Consider the following 21,909-nt stretch of genomic DNA (forward strand, 5'->3'; position numbering starts at 1 on the left):
GCTTCAGTGCCACCCAGGGGGACAGTCGTGTCACACGGCTGTCCCCAGTACAGCGCTGCTGTAGATCGCAGCGCTGTACAGACTAAATAGCGGCGATTACTACTGGGAGACTGATGGTGGGGCAGAGCTCCGTCATTCCAGCGAGGAAGGTGCGCGATCCCCTGCAATCTCCGCCCCTAGCACTTCATGCCAATTGACGTGGAGTGGTACTGGGGCTGCTGCACTGCTCACGTCGATCGGCGTGGAGCAGTCGTTAAGAGGTTAAAATACCTTTTTCTTATTGCAACTGAAATAACTCTTGAACTCTTGCCCCTTGAGGACCAGAGCTGTACTCTTCCTATTCGGGATAGTAATTGCTGTGGTTGGCTCACAGCAGTTTGGGTCAGGAAGCAATGAAATTGGCTTTTGACCGATATGCATAAATTCTGCTGTCAGCGTGACAGCAGAGCAAGCGGGTACAGTGATGTGAACAGCAAGATCCATTGGCCAGGGAGGATTGCAATCTATGCCCTGAGAATAAAAGGACATAAACAGGGCGTAGATTTGAATCATCAAGGTCTGCAATCGGTTAAAATTGTTTTCTAAAACCTACAAGGTTTTTTTTAATTTATTTTTTTACTTGTTACCACTATTCTCCCTAAGATACCTAGCAAGTTTGGTGATGGTTTGTATTGGGGCTTTGACTTCAGGGTCCTTTTACACTTGCAGGTAATTCCTGCATTGCATTACCCTATTTTACCACAAGGGTCTGCAAAAGCAATTAGAGTCTGTGGAGACTTTCACATTTATTGCGGTCGATTGTGGTGCGCCAGAAGCATCCAAGCAATTGCAAAGGCAGCAGCTCATTACCGCAATCATCAACGCTTAAGTCATGGGGCTTGGGGTAATGAAAATCTAATAACATGTAGTGTAAAAAACAGAGCGCAGTGTGTTGCGAACCGACGGGAATCCTAGTAATGTACTTCCTGCCCAGCAGGGAGTAAGTCACTGTCTGAGCAGCAGGTGGCGCTATGCATATGACCCTGTCAGCACACACTGCCACAGGATCATATAAGGGAGGTTGTTTGTGTAAAAAAAAACTAAGTGTAAAACTGGCCTCAATGTAAAATTCTAAATTTGTTCTAAAACCGGCCGGCATTTTTGTTAAACAAAATTTTGAGCCGGAACATGAACATTTTGCTCATCCCTATACCTGATCAGTAAAACTGGGTTAGAGAACAGGAGCAGAACTGGTAAGTGGGGCTTCGAGCCCTTTACAAACTTATAACATGTTTCGCCCTTTTCACTGTATGAAATGGTAAATTTACCAGTTGATACAGCACCTGAAGTGAGCGTGTTATAAGCTGGTAGGGGGTGAGCTGGTGGTGGTGGTGGGGGGGGGGGGGGGGGGAGGGGGGGGAGGTGTCAACTCCCTATACAAGTAAAGACAGTTTAGAAGAACATCTCTGAGGATAAAGAGTTTTGCCTCTATTATCATGATGCACCAAAACAGTTTATGAACAGTTAAAGAAAGTGAAGGACTCTTACCTACCAGTACAAAGCATAGACTGGTACAGGGTAAAAAAAATGTAATCCAGGCCACTGAATCTGTTGTGAATCCAGGTATACAGCTTAGATTCATGTATTGTAAAGATACTACAAATTACCAGCGTAATGCAGATTATGCCTGGTATGTAATGTGTAGCGTGAGATTTTCTATTTCTGCGTCTGACTAGCTTTTTCCTGTCAGATGGAGCATATTGCACAGTAATGCCATATACGTAAATGAAAACATGTTAATTTTACTGAACGGTCTCCATGCATAACTAATACACGCTGATGCATCTGGTGTAGCTGGCTGACTTATCAAATATTAAAGAAAATTTGTGCAGTTTTCTTTAATCCTACAGATCTGTCTTAAGGCTGGCCATAAATGATTTAACAAAATTATACAATTATACAATAAATCAATCGATTGTATAAAAATATAGGATTCATTTTTTTTTACAATAAATCTTGATTAATAAAATTCAGTTCAAGCACATTTAAATGATTCGGCATTGTGTTAAATCTTATTTGATTGATTTCTAAATTTTATAAAAAAAAAAAAAAGAAAAAAAAGCAAATAGTGTATGGCCAAGATCTATAAAATCAATACAAAATGTAGCCATGTATGGCCACCTTTATAAGCAAACAAAATATTAGTGTTGTGATTCTATGTGGCCAGCACAGCAAGGTTTGGAATGGCTCCTAAGGGCAACTACAATTGAGTTGATATGTTGTCCTTACCAAAGTGACTTATCTGACTCAATATGAGCCTTGGAAGCAGATAAGCCCTGGGATAGACCCAGACCAACAGGAAATCCCTCCCGGGCCAACCTAATGCTTGGCTCAAACAGGCGTTTCCATGGCAACTTGCCATATCGCTCGTGTGCTTTCTGGTATCCTCGGATCTCTCCTGGTATTGCTATAGACAGTCCTCCTATAAAACAGAATAACAGTACAATAGGGAACAAAGGAGGTTACTTGGAACTAAGTATAACTGAAAGGGACTGAAGGACAGATTGGCTGTAACATGTAAGCGGCAGATATTGAAATCCACATGATCACTTATTATGTCTCCTTGAATAACCAAACTAAAACTACGTCAAAATGTTGAAGGCTCACCTGTTGCGAATCCTGGCCTTCTCCAGTGTCACCATGAGCACCTAAACCATGTGACACTGGCGCATGTGGTGACATCACTACATGTGCCAGGGTCACATGGTACAGGTAGGATTGGTGGCGGCGTGTCAGGTGAGCATTCAATACTGCACATGGGTATGGGGGGGGGAGGGACATACACTTAGGGGTACACTGGTCAGGGGACTGTCAGTCTTGGGAAAATCAAATGCCATTACCACTGCACACAAAATTAAGCCCTTGTGGCCGAGATTTTCCAGCATGCCCGATTGAACCTTTCAACTAACTTTGGCTGGAAATCGATCAAGGGATTGATCGGTTGCCCATATTGTGGTATCGATTCACCTCCAATCCAGAAAAATGATTTGATTGAATGGTTGATCAGCGCACAAAATTGAGTAATGTATGGGCACCCTTCCTCTCTTATACACCATCTTATCCCTTTTTATATTGAAGATATGTTTACAATTGTCCTCACAGCTCACAGGGCTTATTACTTTGCTTTTTATCACATCCCATATTGCCTTCTTTCTGAGACAGATTGCAGTTCTTTTACGTATCTACCAGGTGGGTTCCCAATAACTTTTACTAAGTGTTTGGTCTTCCATGGCACAGAAAAGAGTTTGCGAGAATTTATTACCTGCAAACATTTGTACTAATAGATCAGCCACCTAGCAACAGTGCACATCCTGAACTCTGTTCTGTCCCTAGATTCCTCTGTTTGCAATTTTCTTTTTGTCCACAAGCTGTTAGATTGTACAATATTGTTGCCTTTGGGAAACATTTGTAACTTATTTATTGTATGTCGCTGTCCAAATACCAAGGGTGCTGAAACTCATTCAAACAGAGCAGGGGTCTCAAACTCAATTTACCCGGGGGGCCGCAGGAGGCAAAGTCAGGATGAGTCTGGGCCGCATAAGGAATTTCACAATCGCGGCGCATCGCCGCCTCTGCCTGCCCCTCTCACTCTTCCTTCACAGAAAGGGGCGGTGAGAGGCGGCGATCCGTGCGGCAATTGACGTCAGGAGGGGCAGAGCTAAAGCTGAAAGCTCTGCCCCTTCCCGGGCGATTTGGGGGCTCTGCAGCCCTCGTTTAGTGGCGGGGATGCGGCGGATTACTTGGGAGCACTGAAGCGAACTATAAGGAAGCTTTTGCCAGTGAGGGCCACAAAATATTGTATTGAGGGCCCAAATGGCCCGCGGGCCGCGAGTTTGAGACCCCTGAAACAGAGTCTATAAAGCGTTTCTTGTTCACATTTTCCAATTCCCCATCTGGATAACCGCAATAAACTTGTTAATCTTATTTCTTTCTAATAATTATTTTACTTAGAGTATAGAGGGGAAAAAAGCAGTTCTCGCAAGAATTAGCGGTTGCTAGGTGGCGGTCCTATTCCCTAGGTTAAATTTACTTTGCAGATCACTGATTTCTGCATCTTCTCTTTATAAAAAGTAAATGTATATATGTATGAGCTCACTGTGTTGCTCTGTCAGATAGATACATCAAGCACTACATTCAGGAGGCCACTGTACAGCCCAACAGTTGTTGCTAGGCGGCTGTCCTATTGCCTAGAACAAATGTTGTTTGCAGATCACAGATCTCTGTATCTACTCTTTATAAAAAGTAAAAGCATATTCAGAGTGCGAAGAGCTGTATACCAAAACTGATCATTCTCACCTTTTTGGGATAACTCAGTACTGTTTCCAAACATCCCCTCAGTGGCATGCATTGGTGCGGTCTCACGAGCATTTATTATTTCAACTTTTCCTGCAAGACAGAAACGGATCTTGGTGATCTTCAGTCGCCTTATTACGTCGCGGCCTTAGCTTTTATGTCTCACTTTTTCATCTTATTTCCCTCTAATTGTATTTCGACATTTCTTATGCACTCTGGAACAGAACATTTTGTTTGATTACAGCAGGCTGCCCAGTGTGTGTAATTTCTGTACTGACAGTACGTTCCCACAATTCATGCTGGAGGAGACCCTGACTAAACCATGTAGATTAATGGTTTATTTCTAAACACTGGCTGTCTGGGAGAGACTGCTATAAAAAGAACAATTCAGCTTTGCTGGCACCTGTACACTTGTTTCTTGTTTGTCAAAGGCTTAGTGTGTAAACTTGAATGGTGAAGAATGATTGGTACAATGATTGAGGTGACAGTTTATTGCAATTATAACAGCTGCTGTGTTATTAAAAGGCCTTATTACAAATATTGTATTGTTATCGCTTGTCAAATTTACTACAAACCAGGATAAAACATGTTTGGAAGAAGAAACCAATCTACACTTTCCATTTTGTAACTTCTACCTTTTCCCTTCACTGAAGAGGGTTACAATGGTTGTTACAGTCCTCACTGCACGCTAGTTTATCAGTCTTGATGCAGTGCAACACTGGATTTGTGCCCCCAGTGTAAGTAGCCCCCCAGTTTACATAGTGTCAGGTGCCCTGCAGGTTAGGTAGTGATAGGGGCCCTCCAGTTTAGCATGTGACAGGTACCTCCCCAGGTTAGCTGGTGACAGGGGCCCCCCCGAGTTTAGGTACGCTGCCTTCATGTCACAGCATCAGTCAGACCTCCAATCAGCGGCAACCAAGCCATGCCTGCAGCCCTTAAAGAGAACCAGAGATGAACGTTTCACACAAAATAAACATATCAGTTGATAGCTTGTAAAGAATAAATGCTCTACCTGATAATTTTGCCGCTCTGGTGTGCCTTTTTTAGTGTTTTTTATTCATTATTGCTCCAGGAAAAATCAAATATGGCCGCCGGCTCATATCCTTTCTCCTTCCGGGTTAGGAGTTGTTCTGGATGTGCTGTCTAGGCTATATGAGACTATGCTGCTATCTATGCTAAATGCAGCCTTTCATCTGTGTGCTTTCATTTTGGTATGATGCATAGCTGCCTGTAGGAAGTGTCTCTCATAGGAATGAAACTGCAGTTATTATCAGTATCTAGTGCACACAGAGCACACAGGGATCATATTACAGCCACAGAGCTTCTCTCTCAGGAGCAGCAGCCCCTCCTATGTCATTACAGCTCTCAGTATGCAAAGCAGGAAATCTAAGCCAGGAGGGGGAAGGCTTGGGCTTGAAAAGACTCCACAGAAGAGTGACTCAGCTATAATGATTCCAGGTCAAACCTCAACTGAATAGTCGGTGGATTCTTATCACAGTTGCTAATAGACTAATTAAGCAGATAACAATGAAACTAAAAGCAGGGTAGGTGTTTACTGTCATGTTCCCACTGATAAATGTAATAAAATACATGAGGGTGCTTCGTCTCTGGTTCTCTTTAACATACGCCACTGATATGCATACATTGGTGGTGAGGAAGATATGCATACATTGGTGGTGAGGAAGCATTGAATTCATAGTAAAGACACAGCAAATAATGATTGCGGTGTAGATGCACACAGCAGATTAGGGAAGTGGAATAAGCAGCAGATCATACCATTAACAAGCAGATAATTGCAATGTGAATATACAGCAGATTAGGGAGAATGAATGAAGCGAAGAGGTCAGTAGAACAACCAGGCAATTAGCATTTCTGTGACAACCACCATTTTTTACTTAGTTCAGGTTCCCATTAATATAAGAGTACTGTCTTTTCTGTTCACAAAAGTGCATTGGGCAGAACAACATTATCTATTGTTTCTTCACAGTCGTGACAGTAACAGGGCCTTTTCTTCTCAGAAGCAGCGCTATCACAAGACTTGGCTTTGGATCCATTCATAGGGTGAGCACTGCTTTGTGATACGGACATATTGTCAAACAAATCTCATCAGGGAACACTTATAGCAACAGATTTCTTGTCGATATATATATATATATATATATATATATATATATATATATATATATATATTACTTTACTTTACTTGTATTGCACTATTAAAAATATTAAAACTTGGGTCTAATGTCTCCACTTCCCAGTATTTATTAATATACTCACAGTTATCCTCCCTATTTTTCTGTTTCTTACAGGACAACTATTGTGAATTAAAAAAAAAAATACAAAATGAATATGCATGTTTATGCATACAGTGGCTTGCAAAAGTATTCGTCCCCCTTGAAGTTTGCCACATTTTGTCATATTACTGCCACAAATATGAATCAATTTAATTGGAATTCAACGTGAAAGACCAATACAAAGTGGTGTACACATGAGAAGTGGAAAGAAAATCATACATCATTCCAAACATTTTTTACAAATCAATAACTGCAAAGTGGGGTGTGCGTAATTATTCGGCCCCCTGAGTCAATACTTTGTAGAACCACCTTCTGCTGCAATTACAGCTGCCAGTCTTTTAGGGTATGTCTCTACCAGCTTTGCACATCTAGAGACTGAAATCCTTGCCCATTCTTCTTTGCAAAACGGCTCCAGCTCAGTCAGATTAGATGGACAGCTTTGTAAACAGCAGTTTTCAGATCTTGCCACAGCTTTTCGATTGGATTTAGATCTGGACTTTGACTTAGCCAGTCTAACACATAGATATGTTTTGTTTTAAACCATTCCATTGTTGCCCTGGCTTTATGTTTAGGGTCATTGTCCTGCTGGAAGGTGAACCTCCGCCCCAGTCTCAAGTCTTTTGCAGTCTCCAAGAGGTTTTCTTCCACGTTTGCCCTGTATTTGGCTCCATCCATTTTCCCATCAACTCTGACCAGCTTCCCTGTCCCTGCTGAAGAGAAGCACCCCCAGAGCATGATATTGCCACCACCATATTTGACAGTGGGGATGGTGTGTTCAGAGTGATGTGCAGTGTTAGTTTTCGGCCACATATGGCGTTTTGCATTTTTGGCCAAATAGTTCAGTTTTGGTCTCATCTGACCAGATCATCTTCTTCCACATGTTTGCTGTGTCCCCCACATGGCTTGTGGCAATCTGCAAATGGGACTTCTTAGGCTTTTCTGTTAACAATGGCTTTCTTCTTGCCACTCTGGACGAACTGCAGAGATCTACAGCTCAGGTCGGGAAATCATTTCACCATGGGCCTTTTGACTGCATTTCTAATCAGCGCTCTCTTTGTTCAGCCTGTAAGTTTAGGTGGATGGCCTTGTCTTGGTAGGTTTACAGTTAGGCCATACTCCTTCCATTTCTGAATGATTGCTTGAACAGTGCTCCGTGGGATGTTCAAGGCTTTGGAAATCTTTTTGTAGCCTAAGCCTGCTTTAAATTTCTCAATAACTTGATCCCTGACCTGTCTGGTGTGTTCTTTGGACTTCACGGTGTTGTTGCTCCCAATATTATCTTAGACAACCTCTGAGGTAGTCACAGAGCAGCTGTATTTGTACTGACATTTGATTACACACATTAGCACTCATCAGGCAATGTCTATGGGCAACTGACTGCACTCAGACCAAAGGGGCTGAATAATTATGCACACCCCACTTTGCAGTTATTGATTTGTAAAAAATGTTTAGAAGCATGTATGATTTTCGTTCCACTTCTCACGTGTACACCACTTTGTGTTGGTCTTTCATGTGGAATTCCAATAAAATTGATTCATGTTTGTGGCAGTAATGTGACAAAATGTGGAAAACTTCAAGGGGGCCAAATACTTTTTCAAGCCACTGTATGTTTAGAAAGTACTTTTGTTGCACAAAATATTTTTGCTGTGTTGCTCTCACTTTACTTAGATTTATAAGAATCTGACAGGTGTTGGATTAGTCCATCACTCTTCCTGGGGGATTCTCAGGGTCAGTGGCGGACATACGGCCGTGCAGCCGCACGAGGGCCCCTGAAGTTTCGTTGCTTCAGGGGCCCATTAAGTATTTTTTTTTTTAATATATTTTTTTTCCCCTGGGGGCCTCCGACTCCTATCCTCCCTCCCTCCCCTCGGGGGGCCCCCCTCCTGGTATGCACGGCGGGAGAGCGGCAAATATAGGATGTCTCCGGGGCTCCAGGCAGGTGCTAGAGGCTCAGCGGCTGCTTGGTCTCTGATGTCTCCAACTCTATATACTGCTCGCTACTAAACCAGGAAGTAGCGAGCAGTATACAGAGTTGGAGACATATTGGAGACCAAGCGGCTGAGCCTCTAGCGCCTGCCTGGAGCCCCGGAGACTTCCTGTATTTGCTGCTCTCCTGCCGCGCATATCGGGAGGGGGGCCCCCCGAGGTGAGGAAGGGGGGGAGGATAGGAGTCGGGCCCCCCACCCGGATAGCTACCCACCCGGCTACCTGCCTACCTACCTACCCACCCGGCTACCTAACCACCTACCCACCCGGCTACCTACCCACCAGGCTTCCTACCTACCTACCCACCCGACTACCTATCCACCCACCCGGCTACCTACCCACCCACCAGGCTACCTACCCACCTGGCTACCTACCTACCTACCTACCCACCCGGCTACCTACCTAACTACCCACCAGGCTACCTACCTACCTACCGGGCTAGTTACCAACCCACCCACCAGGCTACCTACCCACCCACCCGGCTACCCACCCACCAGGCTGCCTACCTACCTACCCACCCAACCACCCACCCACCCGGCTACCTACCTACCTACCCACTCACCCGGCTACCTACCTACCGGGCTAGTTACCAACCCACCCACCAGGCTACCTACCTACCCACCAGGCTACCTACCTACCCACCAGGCTACCTACCCACCCGGCTAAGGGCTACGTACCTACCCACCCACCAGGCTACCTACCCACCCACCCACCAGGCTCCCTATCCACCCAACCACCCATGGGAGCTGCGCGCCGGATGGAGGCTGGGACAGGAGGTCTGCTGCTGCAGGTGAGTAAATGTTTTTGTTTTTTTATTTATATTAGCAGGTGTATGTTCTGGGCTGGTCTGCCACATGATTGCATGTATTCTCTGCGCAAATCTGCCGACTTGATTGCACGTATTTTCTGGGCATATCTGCCGACATGATTGCACGTATTTTCTGGGCATATCTGCCGACATGATTGCACGTATTTTCTGGGCATATCTGCTGACATGATTTCACGTATTTTTTGGGCATATCTGCCGACATGATTTCACGTATTTTCTGGGCATATCTGCCCACATGATTGCACGTATTTTCTGGGCATATCTGCCAACATGATTGCACGTATTTTCTGGGCATATCTGCCCACATGATTGCACGTATTTTCTAGGCATATCTGCCCACATGATTGCACGTATTTTCTGGGCATATCTGCCCACATGATTGCACGTATTTTCTGGGCATATCTGCCGACATGATTGCACGTATTTTCTGGGCATATCTGCTGACATGATGTGTATTTTCTTGAGAAAACCTGCACAATTATGTGAATTTTCTGGGGAAAGGGTCACCAAAACTTGGGCCCACTGTCTTTGCGTTGCACTTTTCAAGGGAACCTGAGGTGAGAATAATCTTGAGGCTGCCATATTTCTCTCCTTTTAAGCAATACCAGTTGCCTGGCTGCCATGCTGGTCCTCTGCCTCTTATTCTTTCAACCATAGACCCTGAACAAGCATGCAGCAGGTCAGGGGTTTCTGACAATATTGTCAGAACTGAGAAGATTAGCTGCATGCTTGTTGCTGGTGTAATTCAGTTTATTACTGCAGCCAAATAGATCAGCAGGGCCGCCAGGCAACTAGTATTGTTTAAAAGGAAATAAACCCTCACCCCGAGTTCGCTTTAAGTTACAGTTAGCTCCGCCCTCATCCGGTCATTGCCACGCCCATTTTTTTTTTGCTTTTTTGGTCGTAGGGGGCCCACAATTGCAGTTTTGCACAGGGGCCCACTGCTGGCTGTGTCCGCCACTGCTCAGGGTTTTCTTATTTTTGAAAAGTACTTACTGAACAGCAGTTGCTCAGTCCAACTGCTAAAAATGTGCAAGCAAGAAGGGAGGCTGATCGACATCTTTGTATACCGTAGGTACTTTCCATAGAGTGTTTTTGTATATAAAAAAATAAAGGAGGTACTCAGCATCCCCCATGAGCGGTTGTACTAGTGACAGTGACATAGGGAAAACATTTATAGTGCATTTTACTCTGGGAGAAATGTACTTTTTATAAATATGTGTACTTATGTATTTATAAATGTTTTTGCAATAGTGGTCCTTTAGTAGGCAGAAACATCAATAGCAAATGGCTGAAGATTCTCCAACATGGTAAGTTAATGAAGAGGAAGCCATTGTCATGGGATATGGGGCAGATTTGTCAAAACCAGTTCAAGGAGAGTTGGCACAAATCTGATGTAAAATAGGTACCCAGAGTGACTAATCAGATTGCTTGATCAGGACATTTGCTCCATTTTTTTAACCAATTCAGCTCCTATCTTTCTTGCACCAGTTTTAGTAAATCTGCCCAGTGCTATCTACTAAAATAACTAAAAAGGTATTTTTTAGGCTATGAAAGCTTTTTCTCTATATAGTATGACTCTACATACATCTCTCTCCAGCAATCCCTTTTTGCTTTTGGTGCAACATTTTTATTATGGTTTTAACTTTGTCTTTAAAAGACAATATTTGGAGGTAAATAAAAAAACAAATGTAGTCATCATTTTTCACCACATTACTCATTAGTATGCCTGTCACTACATTAGTGAAAGCAATAAATTTTGAATCAGGATGATACCATTTCTTGGCTAACTTCAAGCTAATTAAAAAGTAAGCTTTTGGCTAATAAGCCTTCTTCAGACTAATTTATGACAAATAGATAAATAAATTAGCATCCCTGTGAGAGCCTGCTGAAGTTGCAATTAAGGCATCTAATGACATTTACTTATGATTGCTAAACAAGGTTTCTCTCCCAAATGTCCAGTGTATATAAGCTGTGTGCTTAAACATCTTGTTAATATAGAGGAACTAAGTCTGAAGAAGGCTTATTAGCTGAAAGCTTACTTTTTTTATTTACCTCTAAGTTAGCCAATAAATGGTATCATTCTGATTCAAAACTTCTTGCTTCGACTGATGGCTAACATGGTACAATACTCTACTGCTTCTACAATAGTGACTAAAGACTATTTCGCCATTTCTGGGCACGTAGAGCACTGCATGCATGAGTTAATCAGATAATATAACTGAGAACTGAAATATTCCAGTGAAATCATGAATGTTTGTTTACATTCTGGAGGTCACACCTATAATCTTTTTTTTTTATGGCCTTATGAAGTACTTAGGATACTGATTCACTATCTTACAATGAAGAAGGAAATTCATTCATCCACAAAATGTCTAGCAGGCATGACAGTGTCAGGTGCTTTGTCACATGATTCAGAAACCATTATGAAGTCTGAATATCCACTTGTTTGGTTGAAGCTGCTAGTAAGAATTGTAAAGGGGCTTTGGCCTGTACAACGGAAGAGCTAACTGGGATGTGTGTGTGTATGTGTGGTGGGGGGGGGGGCAGTACAGGATGTGGGGGAGACTACAGCGGCGGTGGGATTTTATAGGCATTTTACGGGGGAAAATTGTCGTAAATGCAGAAATTTTTATTTTTTTATTTTTCACTCTTCCCAATTTTCACATAACAAGAGCCGCAGTTATAAAACACATCAAAACACGTTATCTGGCTCGTCACAGGTAAAATGATACCATACATGACATATTTCCTCACTAGTTGGGCTTGTAGAGTACCATTATTGCCAGCCTATATGTCTGTAGCAATTGAATTCGATCAATAGGGTTCGGATGGGAGACCCTAGTGCTGTATAGATACATTGCTAGGCAATAGCATATGCATCTATACAGCGTTGGGTCCCCCAACCCATCGGGCTAGGAAACGCATCTGGTCGCTATGGACATCAGCCATTACAGGTGTCCACAGATAGTATAGGTGACATAAGGGTTAATTAGTTAGGTAGAGGTTAACACTTCAACTAGGGAGGGGGGGGGCACTTTATTTTTTAGTGTGACACTCACTTTAATAAAAAACTGTTTTCAAGGTTCTCATGCACCAATCAGAGCATCATGTGTACTCGGGGGAGCTTGCGCAATCGCAGCAATATGTAAGGGCGCGCACTAACGTGCACATGGCAAATGTAATGTTGGACGTGCCTCACACATCCAGGAACATCCAGCAGCAGCATTGAACTAGACATGCAAGGCACTGTACGTCCAAAAACGTCAACTGGTCAACAGAAATGCAGCAGATCAAGGCCATTCTGTTATTGGAGAGATGGCCAATAAGATGCAAATATTTCTATATTGATGCAGGATTATGCAAATTGTGCATGAATAATAATAATAATAACAACATTTCCTGTCGGATTCAAAGTTCTTGAGAGGTGCAGCCACTGAAATTGTGCTTCATAGGCCACCCTTCAGCGTTAGGCTGTCTTGCCTAATAACTCCTTGCGGAATAGTATATTCATGCAGCTTGAAATAGACCAATTGAATTCCACCTTGTCTTGTCATGATTCAGTTGGTCCATTTTCTAGCTGCATAAATTTGCATAATATTGCATCAACTTCAAATTATTTGCAAACTTATTGGCCATCCCTATTCAGAACATATCCTGTCAAATGTTTCTTACTTGTTGCAGCATTATATATAGTCAGAATGACCCCTCCTCCAATTCCCATGCTGTGAGCATTCATAAGTCCAGCACACACCAGAGAAGCGATTGCAGAATCTACTGCCGTTCCTCCATCTTTCAGCACATCCCTGTAATTGACAGAGAACACATCAGTCAAAAGTTGTAAGGGACAGTTTCAGTTGAAATGGGGGGTGAAGAAAAGTTTGTGCAACCTCCTCAGTCCCCAACTTGAGAGCACCTAAAAGGTGGCCACTAATGATCCAATCTTTTTAATCCAATCTTACCAAATCTATGTAGTATAAGGGTAAATTGAGTGAATAGAATTGGAAAATTCAGGCAGTTCCCTTGTATTAGAAATGGTAAGATTGGATGAAAAAGGTTGGACCATTAGTGGCCACCATAAGGAGCTTGGGCTCTGAGCAATTTCCCAGTTTACCCAATGGATGCACCACAGGCCCTGGTTGTAGAATGTGCAGACAATATAACAATGCTGTTGTGGCTACCATGGAACAGTGTGCAAACCAGAAAGTTTTTACATAAAACACCCATCCATTTTACTGACAGATTGTGTTGCAATCATTGCAAGTAAGATACAGTATACAGTATACACTTGTGTTTTGCACCAGAACCCGCACAACTTGTTAAATAATAATTTTTGGAAATGTGACAGGAACTGAAATAACCCAATGCGCCATAGTGTAAGATCCCAACCCCCCTGCTTTCATTAAAGATTAGCTAAAAAGTACACTTCAGAGCAACAGTTTGCTGAACAGGGCAACCGCCAGACAAAAAACTTCTTTATAGCAACAAATAATTTCCTGTTGACATCAATCCAGGAACATCTTATCTTGTGACTTTTTGTATGTGCATATTCATAATGAGGAACTTGACTTAACGGGAATGGTTCATGACATTTGTCTCACTATTAGACACACTTCTCTGTAGCTAGAAGTCATGGGCTCCCATAGCAACATTTCGATTGCTTCCGCCCAAAAAAATTATAATGTAACTTTGTACCCCATGTAGCCAGACAGTAGGAGTAGCTAAAGTAGCTAAAGTATAAATAGCCAGATGTGCCCCCCCCCCCCCCAGTGTAGGTAGAATGAAATAGCCCTCCAGTATAGATAGCATGAAGGATCCCCAAAATAGATAGCTAGATAAGCCCCCAATGTATAGGTAGCCAATATTACCCCCAAATATATGTAACTAGATTAGCCCCCCACATATTGGTAGCCCAATTAACACCCCCCATGTATAGGTTAGCCCGAGTAGTCCTCCATCTATCAGTAACCAGATGAGCTCCCCCCCAAAAAATATTGGTAGCCAGTTTATGCCCCAAATATAGATAGCCACTAGCCGGATTAGGCCCTTGAAAGTAGTTAGCTAGATTAGATCCCCCTAAATATCAGTAGACAGATTAGTCCCCCCAAATATAGGTAGCCAGATTAGACTCCATGTATAAGTAGCCAGATTAGCCGCCCAGATATAGGTAGCCAGAAGGGATTGTCAATAAGATGAAAATAATTTTGAGTTGATGCAGGATTATGCACATTTTATATCCAAATATATGCTTCTTGAAAATAAATTAGCACACATTTGCATAATGCTGTACCAACTCAAAATTATTTTCAACTCATTGACCTGTACATGGCAGCCAGATTAGAGCAGAGCAGCAACTGAGACATACTGGAGAGATATATGTCTTTCTTCCAACGCTTTACTTGCTACTCTACAATACGGTGGTCTACATGAGTCCTGCAGCAGACCCCCTGATAACTATCTAAGACCACCAGGCCCGCCTTGGCTAGAGAACCCATAGCAGCTGCTATGGTGTTCTCCCTACTACACCACTGCTCTTTACTGCACAGCCAAATCCTCTTCTACTATTTATGTAGAATATATTTTTTAAAACAAAAAGTAAGTTTATTGAGCATTCAATAGCATGCCATATCATCAGTTAACCAGAATATATTAGTATAACAACAGATTTTACATTATCTTAACGTCACACGCAATACTCATTAGATAAAGTGAGCAGTATGATATGGGAGTTGTAACGATCGGTGTCAACACACAGAGAGAATCTGATTATTGGTGATCTGCAGTATCACCAAGAATACAGATCTATACCTGATTATGGATAATCTGCAGAATCACCAATAATACAGATATAGCGCTAACCTCTGGACACCTATATATATATATATATATATATATATATATATATATATATATATATATATATATATATATATATATATATATATATATATATATATATATATATATATATATATATATATATATATATATATATATATATATATATATATATATATATATATATAGTGAGTGTTTGGTGTAACAGTATGACTGAGCAACCCACCTGATGAACAGGTGACCCTAAGCAGTACAGAAGATACTGCTATGGAGGGTACAGAAACCTTCCAGCATCCTGAGACTCTCCAAGGGGTGGAGTCAGGCTGAAGGTAGGAAGGACCAGAGAACCAGAGAGTGAGGACACCTGAAGGTGGATGTCACTGACTGATCTTGGAGTCTCTCTCTTAGGTGGAGAGAGATAGCTCTCGAGGTCGGGCAAGCCAGGTCGGCAACACACAGACAGATAAAGTACAAAGACAGAAGGCTGATTCGGTATCCAAGTCTGGCAGGGTTTGGCAATGTGATATCATATATGCGTGGTACCGAATCAGAAAGCAGAGGGATAGTCAGGAAAGCAACAGGTCATAACAAATAACAAACAATGCCTAGTCTTGGGTGTGAGGTCCGTGGTCTCTACACCCTGGAACTAGTCTGAAGTAAAACAGAATGATAATACAAGTGTAACGATAGGTGTCAGCAACCAGAGAGAGAATCTGATTCTTGGCGATCTGCAGTATCCCTAAGAATACAGATATACCTGATTAATGGGGATCTGCAGAATCGCCAATAATCAAATATGTCTAACCTCTAGACACCTGAGTGTGTAAGTGTTTTGGTGCAACAGTAACCTTTGGACCACCGGGGTAGCAGGTGGTCCAATAAGTAGAGAAGACTCTACTGCAGTCAAGGACACCTGGAGTGGGAGTCCCTGACTGATAAGGAGCAGTGTCCCCTCTGTAGAGCAGAGGACCCCTGCGGGAAGGCTGGACACCCTGAGGGGGGGGGGGGGGTGACAGCCAGAAGGTAAGACAGGCCGGGTCGGCAACAGAGTATCAGATATGCAAGGTACCAAATCAGAGATCAGAAGAATAGTCAGGAAAGCTACAGGTCATAACAGATATCAGAACAAGGCCTAGTCTGAGGTGTGAGGTCCGTGATCTCAACACCCTGGAGCTATGCTAGAGAACAACACAGATGATATACAATATTCCTAGTCTGGGGTGTGAGGACCGTGATCTCAACACCCTGGAACTATGCTAGAGAATAACACAGATGATATACAGTATTCCTAGTCTGGGGTGTGAGGGCCGTGATCTCAACACCCTGGAACTATGCTAGAGAATAACACAGATGATATATAGTAACTGGCTAAGTGTGGATTCCCAGGTCCTCCTGGTTCCACCACACTGAAGGATCTGACTAAGGTCTGAGTGCTAACACATAGGCATTTGCAACGCCAGACAACCAGCAACTGAACAGCAGGAGATATATATATAGTAAAGCGCCCCACAGCGCCGCCCAGCTCCCATCAACCAATCACTGACTGAACAGGAATCAGCTGACCGCCCTGATCAGCTGATCTTCATCCTATTGGTATAAAGAGCTTGTCTTGCAGCTCTCCATCTGTGTGCACTACTAGGTCCAGCCAGCCCAGACATGTTGCTGCGGGGAAACCGCCGCACTGGACGCGGAATCCGCCGCCTTACCGTCAGAACACGCGGCGGCCCCCACGCCATTCCTCCCATGTGCACCACCAGTTCCAAACAACCCAGACGCATGCTGACGCGGACAAACTGCCGCATCAGACACGGAATCAGCCGCCTTACTGTCAGAACATGCGGCGGCTTTTCCGCTATTCATCACAGTAAGCCCCCCGAGGAGTGGACTCCGGACACTTTCCACCAGGCTTTCCAGGATGTAAATCATGGAACTCTTTCTTCAAATCCTCCGCATGCATGCGGCAATCTGGCACCCAAGATCTCTCCTCTATGCCATATCCTTTCCAATGGACCAGATACTGCACGGAATTCTGCACCAGGCGAGAATCCAGAATCTTTTCAATCTCATACTCTGGTTGGTCATCCACCAACACAGGGGGGGGGGGGGGCAGGAGTCCACCTGTACAGCTGGTTTCAACAGGGACACATGGAAAGATCTCACACCTTTCATGCTGGGTGGGAGATCAGCAGCATATGTGACATTATTAATCTTCTTGGCCACTGGATATGGTCCTATAAATTTAGGACCTAGCTTGGGTGACAATTGTTTCAAGGCCAAATGACAAGTGGATACCCACACCAGATCTCCGGGGGAGAATCTCCACTCTACCGACCGATGTTTATCTGCCTGCTTCTTCTGGGTTTGGAAAGCTTTCCCTAGGTTCCTCTTAACCATTCCAAAATCTCTTTCAAGGCCTTCTGCCAGTCCTCCAGAGCTGGAAAAGGAGTTGATGCGACTGGCAAAGGAGCGAACTTAGGTGATCTACCTGACACCACTTGAAAAGGGGAATACCCAGAAGAAGAGCTCTTCAGATTGTTGTGCGCAAACTCTGCAAACGGCAAAAACTTTACCCAATCAGTTTGCGCATCAGCAACATAGCACCTGAGAAATTGTTCCAGGGATTGGTTAACTCTCTCGGTCTAGCCGTTGGTCTGAGGGTGGTAGCCTGATGAGAATGCGAGTTCCATGTCTAATTGATGGCAAAAGGCCCTCCAAAATTTCGAAACAAATTGGACTCCCCGATCTGACACTACATTTTCCGGAATGCCATGCAGCCGGAAGATGTGCTGAATGAAGAGATCAGCCAGTTCCTGGGCCGAGGGGAGTCCTTTCAGAGGGACAAAGTGCGCCATCTTACTGAAACGATCTACTACCACTCAAATAACCGACTTGCATTCAGACCGAGGGGAGTTCACCCACAAAATCCATGGAAATATGAGTCCAAGGTTCATTGGGGACTGGCAAAGACTGTAACGTGCCCACGGGGGCCTGACGAGAGGGCTTACTCCTCGCACAGGTCGTGCACTCCCTTACAAATTACTTACAATCAGACGCCAAACTAGGCCACCAGGCACATCTAGCCAGTAGATCCTGAGTTCTGGTGGCTCCAGGATGGCCGGCATTCTTGTGAGAGTGAAAAAAACTGTAGAATTTGTAACCGAAAGGGCAGTGGCACAAACATGACCCCCTCTGGCTTCCCCTCTGGAACATCCTGTTGATAGGGACTCAAAGTGGTTGAACAATCTCTCCAAGTCTCAGTGGCTGCCAGAACTACCTTTGGAGGCAGGATAGTCTCCGGATCAGCAGACTGTACTGACTCGGGCTCAAAACACCTAGAGAGCGCATCGGCTTTGATATTCTTACTTCCGGGAGTATACGTGATTATAAATCTAAATCTAGCAAAAAACAGGGACCACCGGGCCTGACGGGGGCTAAGTCTCTTAGCTCCCTCGATATACTCCAAATTCTTATGGTCTGTGTAAACCGTGATAACATGTTCTGCACCCTCCAGGCAGTGTCGCCATTCCTCAAAAGCTAATTTGATGGCTAGGAGCTCCCGGTTGCCGATGTCATAATTTTTCTCGGCAGGTTAAAATCGGCGAGAAAAGTAAGCGCATGGATGTAGCCTGCCCTGCAATCCTGACCTCTGTGACAACACCGCTCTTACCCCCACCTCTGAGGCATCAACCTCCACAATGAAGGGAAAGGCGACGTCAACATGCCTCAGTATTGGGGCAGAACAGAACAGCTTCTTTAAAGTCAAGAAGGCCGTATGAGCCTCAGGTGACCAATGATGAGTATCAGCCCCTTTCTTGGTGAGACTGGTGAGAGGAGAGATGATGGTAGAGTACCCCTTAATAAATCTTCTGTAGTAATTGGCAAACCCCAGGAACCTCTGGAGTGCCTTCAGCCCCATGGGCTGAGGCCAGTCCAGGACAGCAGAAACCTTTCCTGGGTACATCGAGAGACCAGAAGTGGAGATGATGTAACCTAGGAAGGCTACCGACTCTACCTCAAAGAGGCATTTCTCTAGTTTGGCATACAGCCGATTCTGTCATAACCTCTCTAATACCCATCTGACATGCTTGCGATGTTCAGCGAGGTTAAACGAAAAGATTAGTATATCGTCCAAATAAACCAGAACAAACTTCCCCAACACTTCCCTGAAAACTTCATTGATTAACTCCTGGAAGACGGCTGACGCATTGCACAACCCGAAGGGCATCACCAGGTATTCGTAATGCCCATCGGGTGTGTTAAAGGCCATCTTCCATTCGTCCCCATCTCTGATGCGAACCAGATTGTATGCACCCCTGAGATCTAGCTTAGAAAAAAATCTTGGCGTTGGTCACCTGTGTGAATAAATCGTCAATCAATGGTAAAGGGTAGCGATTTTTCACAGTGATCTTATTCAGTCCTCTGTAATCGATACAGGGGCGGAGACCTCCGTCTTTTTTCTTCACGAAAAAAACCCTGCCCCTGCTGGTGACCGAGAGGGACGTATGAACCCTTTCGCCAATTTTTCCCTGATGTATTCCTGCATAGCTAGTTTCTCTGGCCCAGATAGATTATAAAGATGACCTCTGGGCGGCATACAACCAGATCTCAGATCGATAGGACAATCAAAGGCACGATGGTGGGGAAGTTTGTCTGCTGACTTTGGGCAAAAGACATCAGCAAATTCTGCGTATTGTCTTGGTACACCTTCAACCTGAACGTTGGTATTACCCAAGGTTACTTTTGCTAAACAATGATGATCGCAGTGGGACGACCAGCTCGTTAGCTGACCCGTAACCTAGTCTATCTGAGGTGAGTGGATTTGTAACCAGGGCATGCCAAGAATGATGGTAGAGGTTGCCATATGCAAGATCAGAAATTGCAGACTCTCCCCATGTAAGACCCCCACCTTGAGATGCACATTAAGAGTCTGGGACAAGGGGCGGTTACTCTGCAGAGGAGAGTCATCTACCGCAGTGACCAAGATTGGTTGATTCAAGGGAAGCATGGGTATACCAAATCTTTTTGCAAACTCGTAATCGATAAAATTAGCTGCGGAACCAGAATCAATAAAGGCTTCCGTAGAAGCAGTCTGACCCTCCCATGTGACCGAACAAGGGAGTAACAGCCGATCATTATGTAGAGGTAAAGACTGCGCGCCCAGGGTATTACCTCTGACTACACCTAGGCGGCAGCGTTTCCCGACTTCTTGGGACAGTTCCACACTATATGACCCTCCTCTGCACAGTATAGACAAAGCTGCTCCGTCTTCCTACGATTCCTCTCTGAATGAGTTAATTTGGAGTGACCAATTTGCATTGGCTCAGGTGGCGGTGAGGTAGGTGGAGACGTGGCATAAGAGACAACCCTGTCTTTACCACGGGTTTGCTTTTGGTATCGTAACCGACGATCCACACGCACTGCCAGAGAGATTGCTTCCTCAAGTGTCTTAGGTTCAGGGTATCCCAACATCAGCCCTGAAACTGCGTCTGACAACCCCGATAAAAACAAACAAACAATCTAGTAGTGCAAAAGCCCCCCACCTAGCCGACACTGACCACTTCCTGAACTCAGCCGCATAGACCTCCACTGGATCCTTGCCTTGATGCAAGGTTTTTAGCTTCCGCTCAGAGGTAGACGCAATGTCTGGGTCGTCATAAATTATGGCCATGGACTTGAAGAATTCTTCAACTGACCTAAGTGCTTCATGCCCTGTTGGTAAATTATACTCCCAGGTTTGAGCATCCCCTGAGAGTAAGGTTTTGATAAAGGTAATTCTCTGTGCCTCTGTCCCTGACAGATTAGGCCTCAATTCAAAATATGACATCACACGATTCTTAAAATTCTGAAAGTCAGATCTATGGCCAGAAAACTTTTCCGGTACAGACATTCTCAAGTCTGTGACTGGAGGGGATCGCGCTGAATTGACAGTCGTCTGTAGGACTTGTAGTAACCCAGATAAAGCAGAGATCTGGGCCTGCTGACCGTCTATCACTCTGATGAGATTTTCCACCGAGGTGGTGAGTGTGTCCAGACGAGTGCTAAGTGCGTCCATATTGTTTTGGGTCTGGCGTTCTGTAACGACAGGTGTCAGCAACCAGAGAGAGAATCTGATTCTTGGCGATCTGCAGTATCCCCAAGAATACAGATATACCTGATTATTGGGGATCTGCAGAATCGCCAATAATCAAATATGTCTAACCTCTAGACACCTGAGTGTGTAAGTGTTTTGGTGCAACAGTAACCTTTGGACCACCGGGGTAGCAGGTGGTCGAATAAGTAGAGAAGACTCTACTGCAGTCAAGGACACCTGGAGAGGGAGTCCCTGACTGATAAGGAGCAGTGTCCCCTCTGTAGAGCAGGGGACCCCTGCGGGAAGGCTGGACACCCTGAGGGGGGGGTGACAGCCAGAAGGTAAGACAGGCCGGGTCGGCAACAGAGTATCAGATATGCAAGGTACCAAATCAGAGATCAGAAGAATAGTCAGGAAAGCTACAGGTCATAACAGATATCAGAACAAGGCCTAGTCTGAGGTGTGAGGTCCGTGATCTCAACACCCTGGAGCTATGCTAGAGAACAACACAGATGATATACAATATTCCTAGTCTGGGGTGTGAGGACCGTGATCTCAAC

At 44.2% G+C, this 21,909-nt stretch overlaps 1 protein-coding gene across 3 annotated transcripts in view; it reads right to left on the reverse strand.

Annotated features, from left to right (window-relative positions):
- GGT1 (gamma-glutamyltransferase 1) overlaps positions 1–21,909 on the reverse strand; it is a 222,987-nt gene that overhangs the window by 15,502 nt on the left and 185,576 nt on the right. For all 3 annotated transcript variants that reach the window (XM_068238301.1, XM_068238302.1, XM_068238304.1), the window contains exons 3-5: positions 13,117–13,247; positions 4,336–4,425; positions 2,269–2,461 (exon numbers count right to left, since the gene is read on the reverse strand). In XM_068238301.1, coding sequence (XP_068094402.1) covers positions 2,269–2,461; positions 4,336–4,425; positions 13,117–13,247 — 414 coding nt within the window. The remainder of the gene's footprint in view (positions 1–2,268; positions 2,462–4,335; positions 4,426–13,116; positions 13,248–21,909) is intronic.

This window comes from Hyperolius riggenbachi, chromosome 1 (assembly GCF_040937935.1).
Source record: "Hyperolius riggenbachi isolate aHypRig1 chromosome 1, aHypRig1.pri, whole genome shotgun sequence".
Lineage (NCBI taxonomy): Eukaryota > Metazoa > Chordata > Amphibia > Anura > Hyperoliidae > Hyperolius > Hyperolius riggenbachi.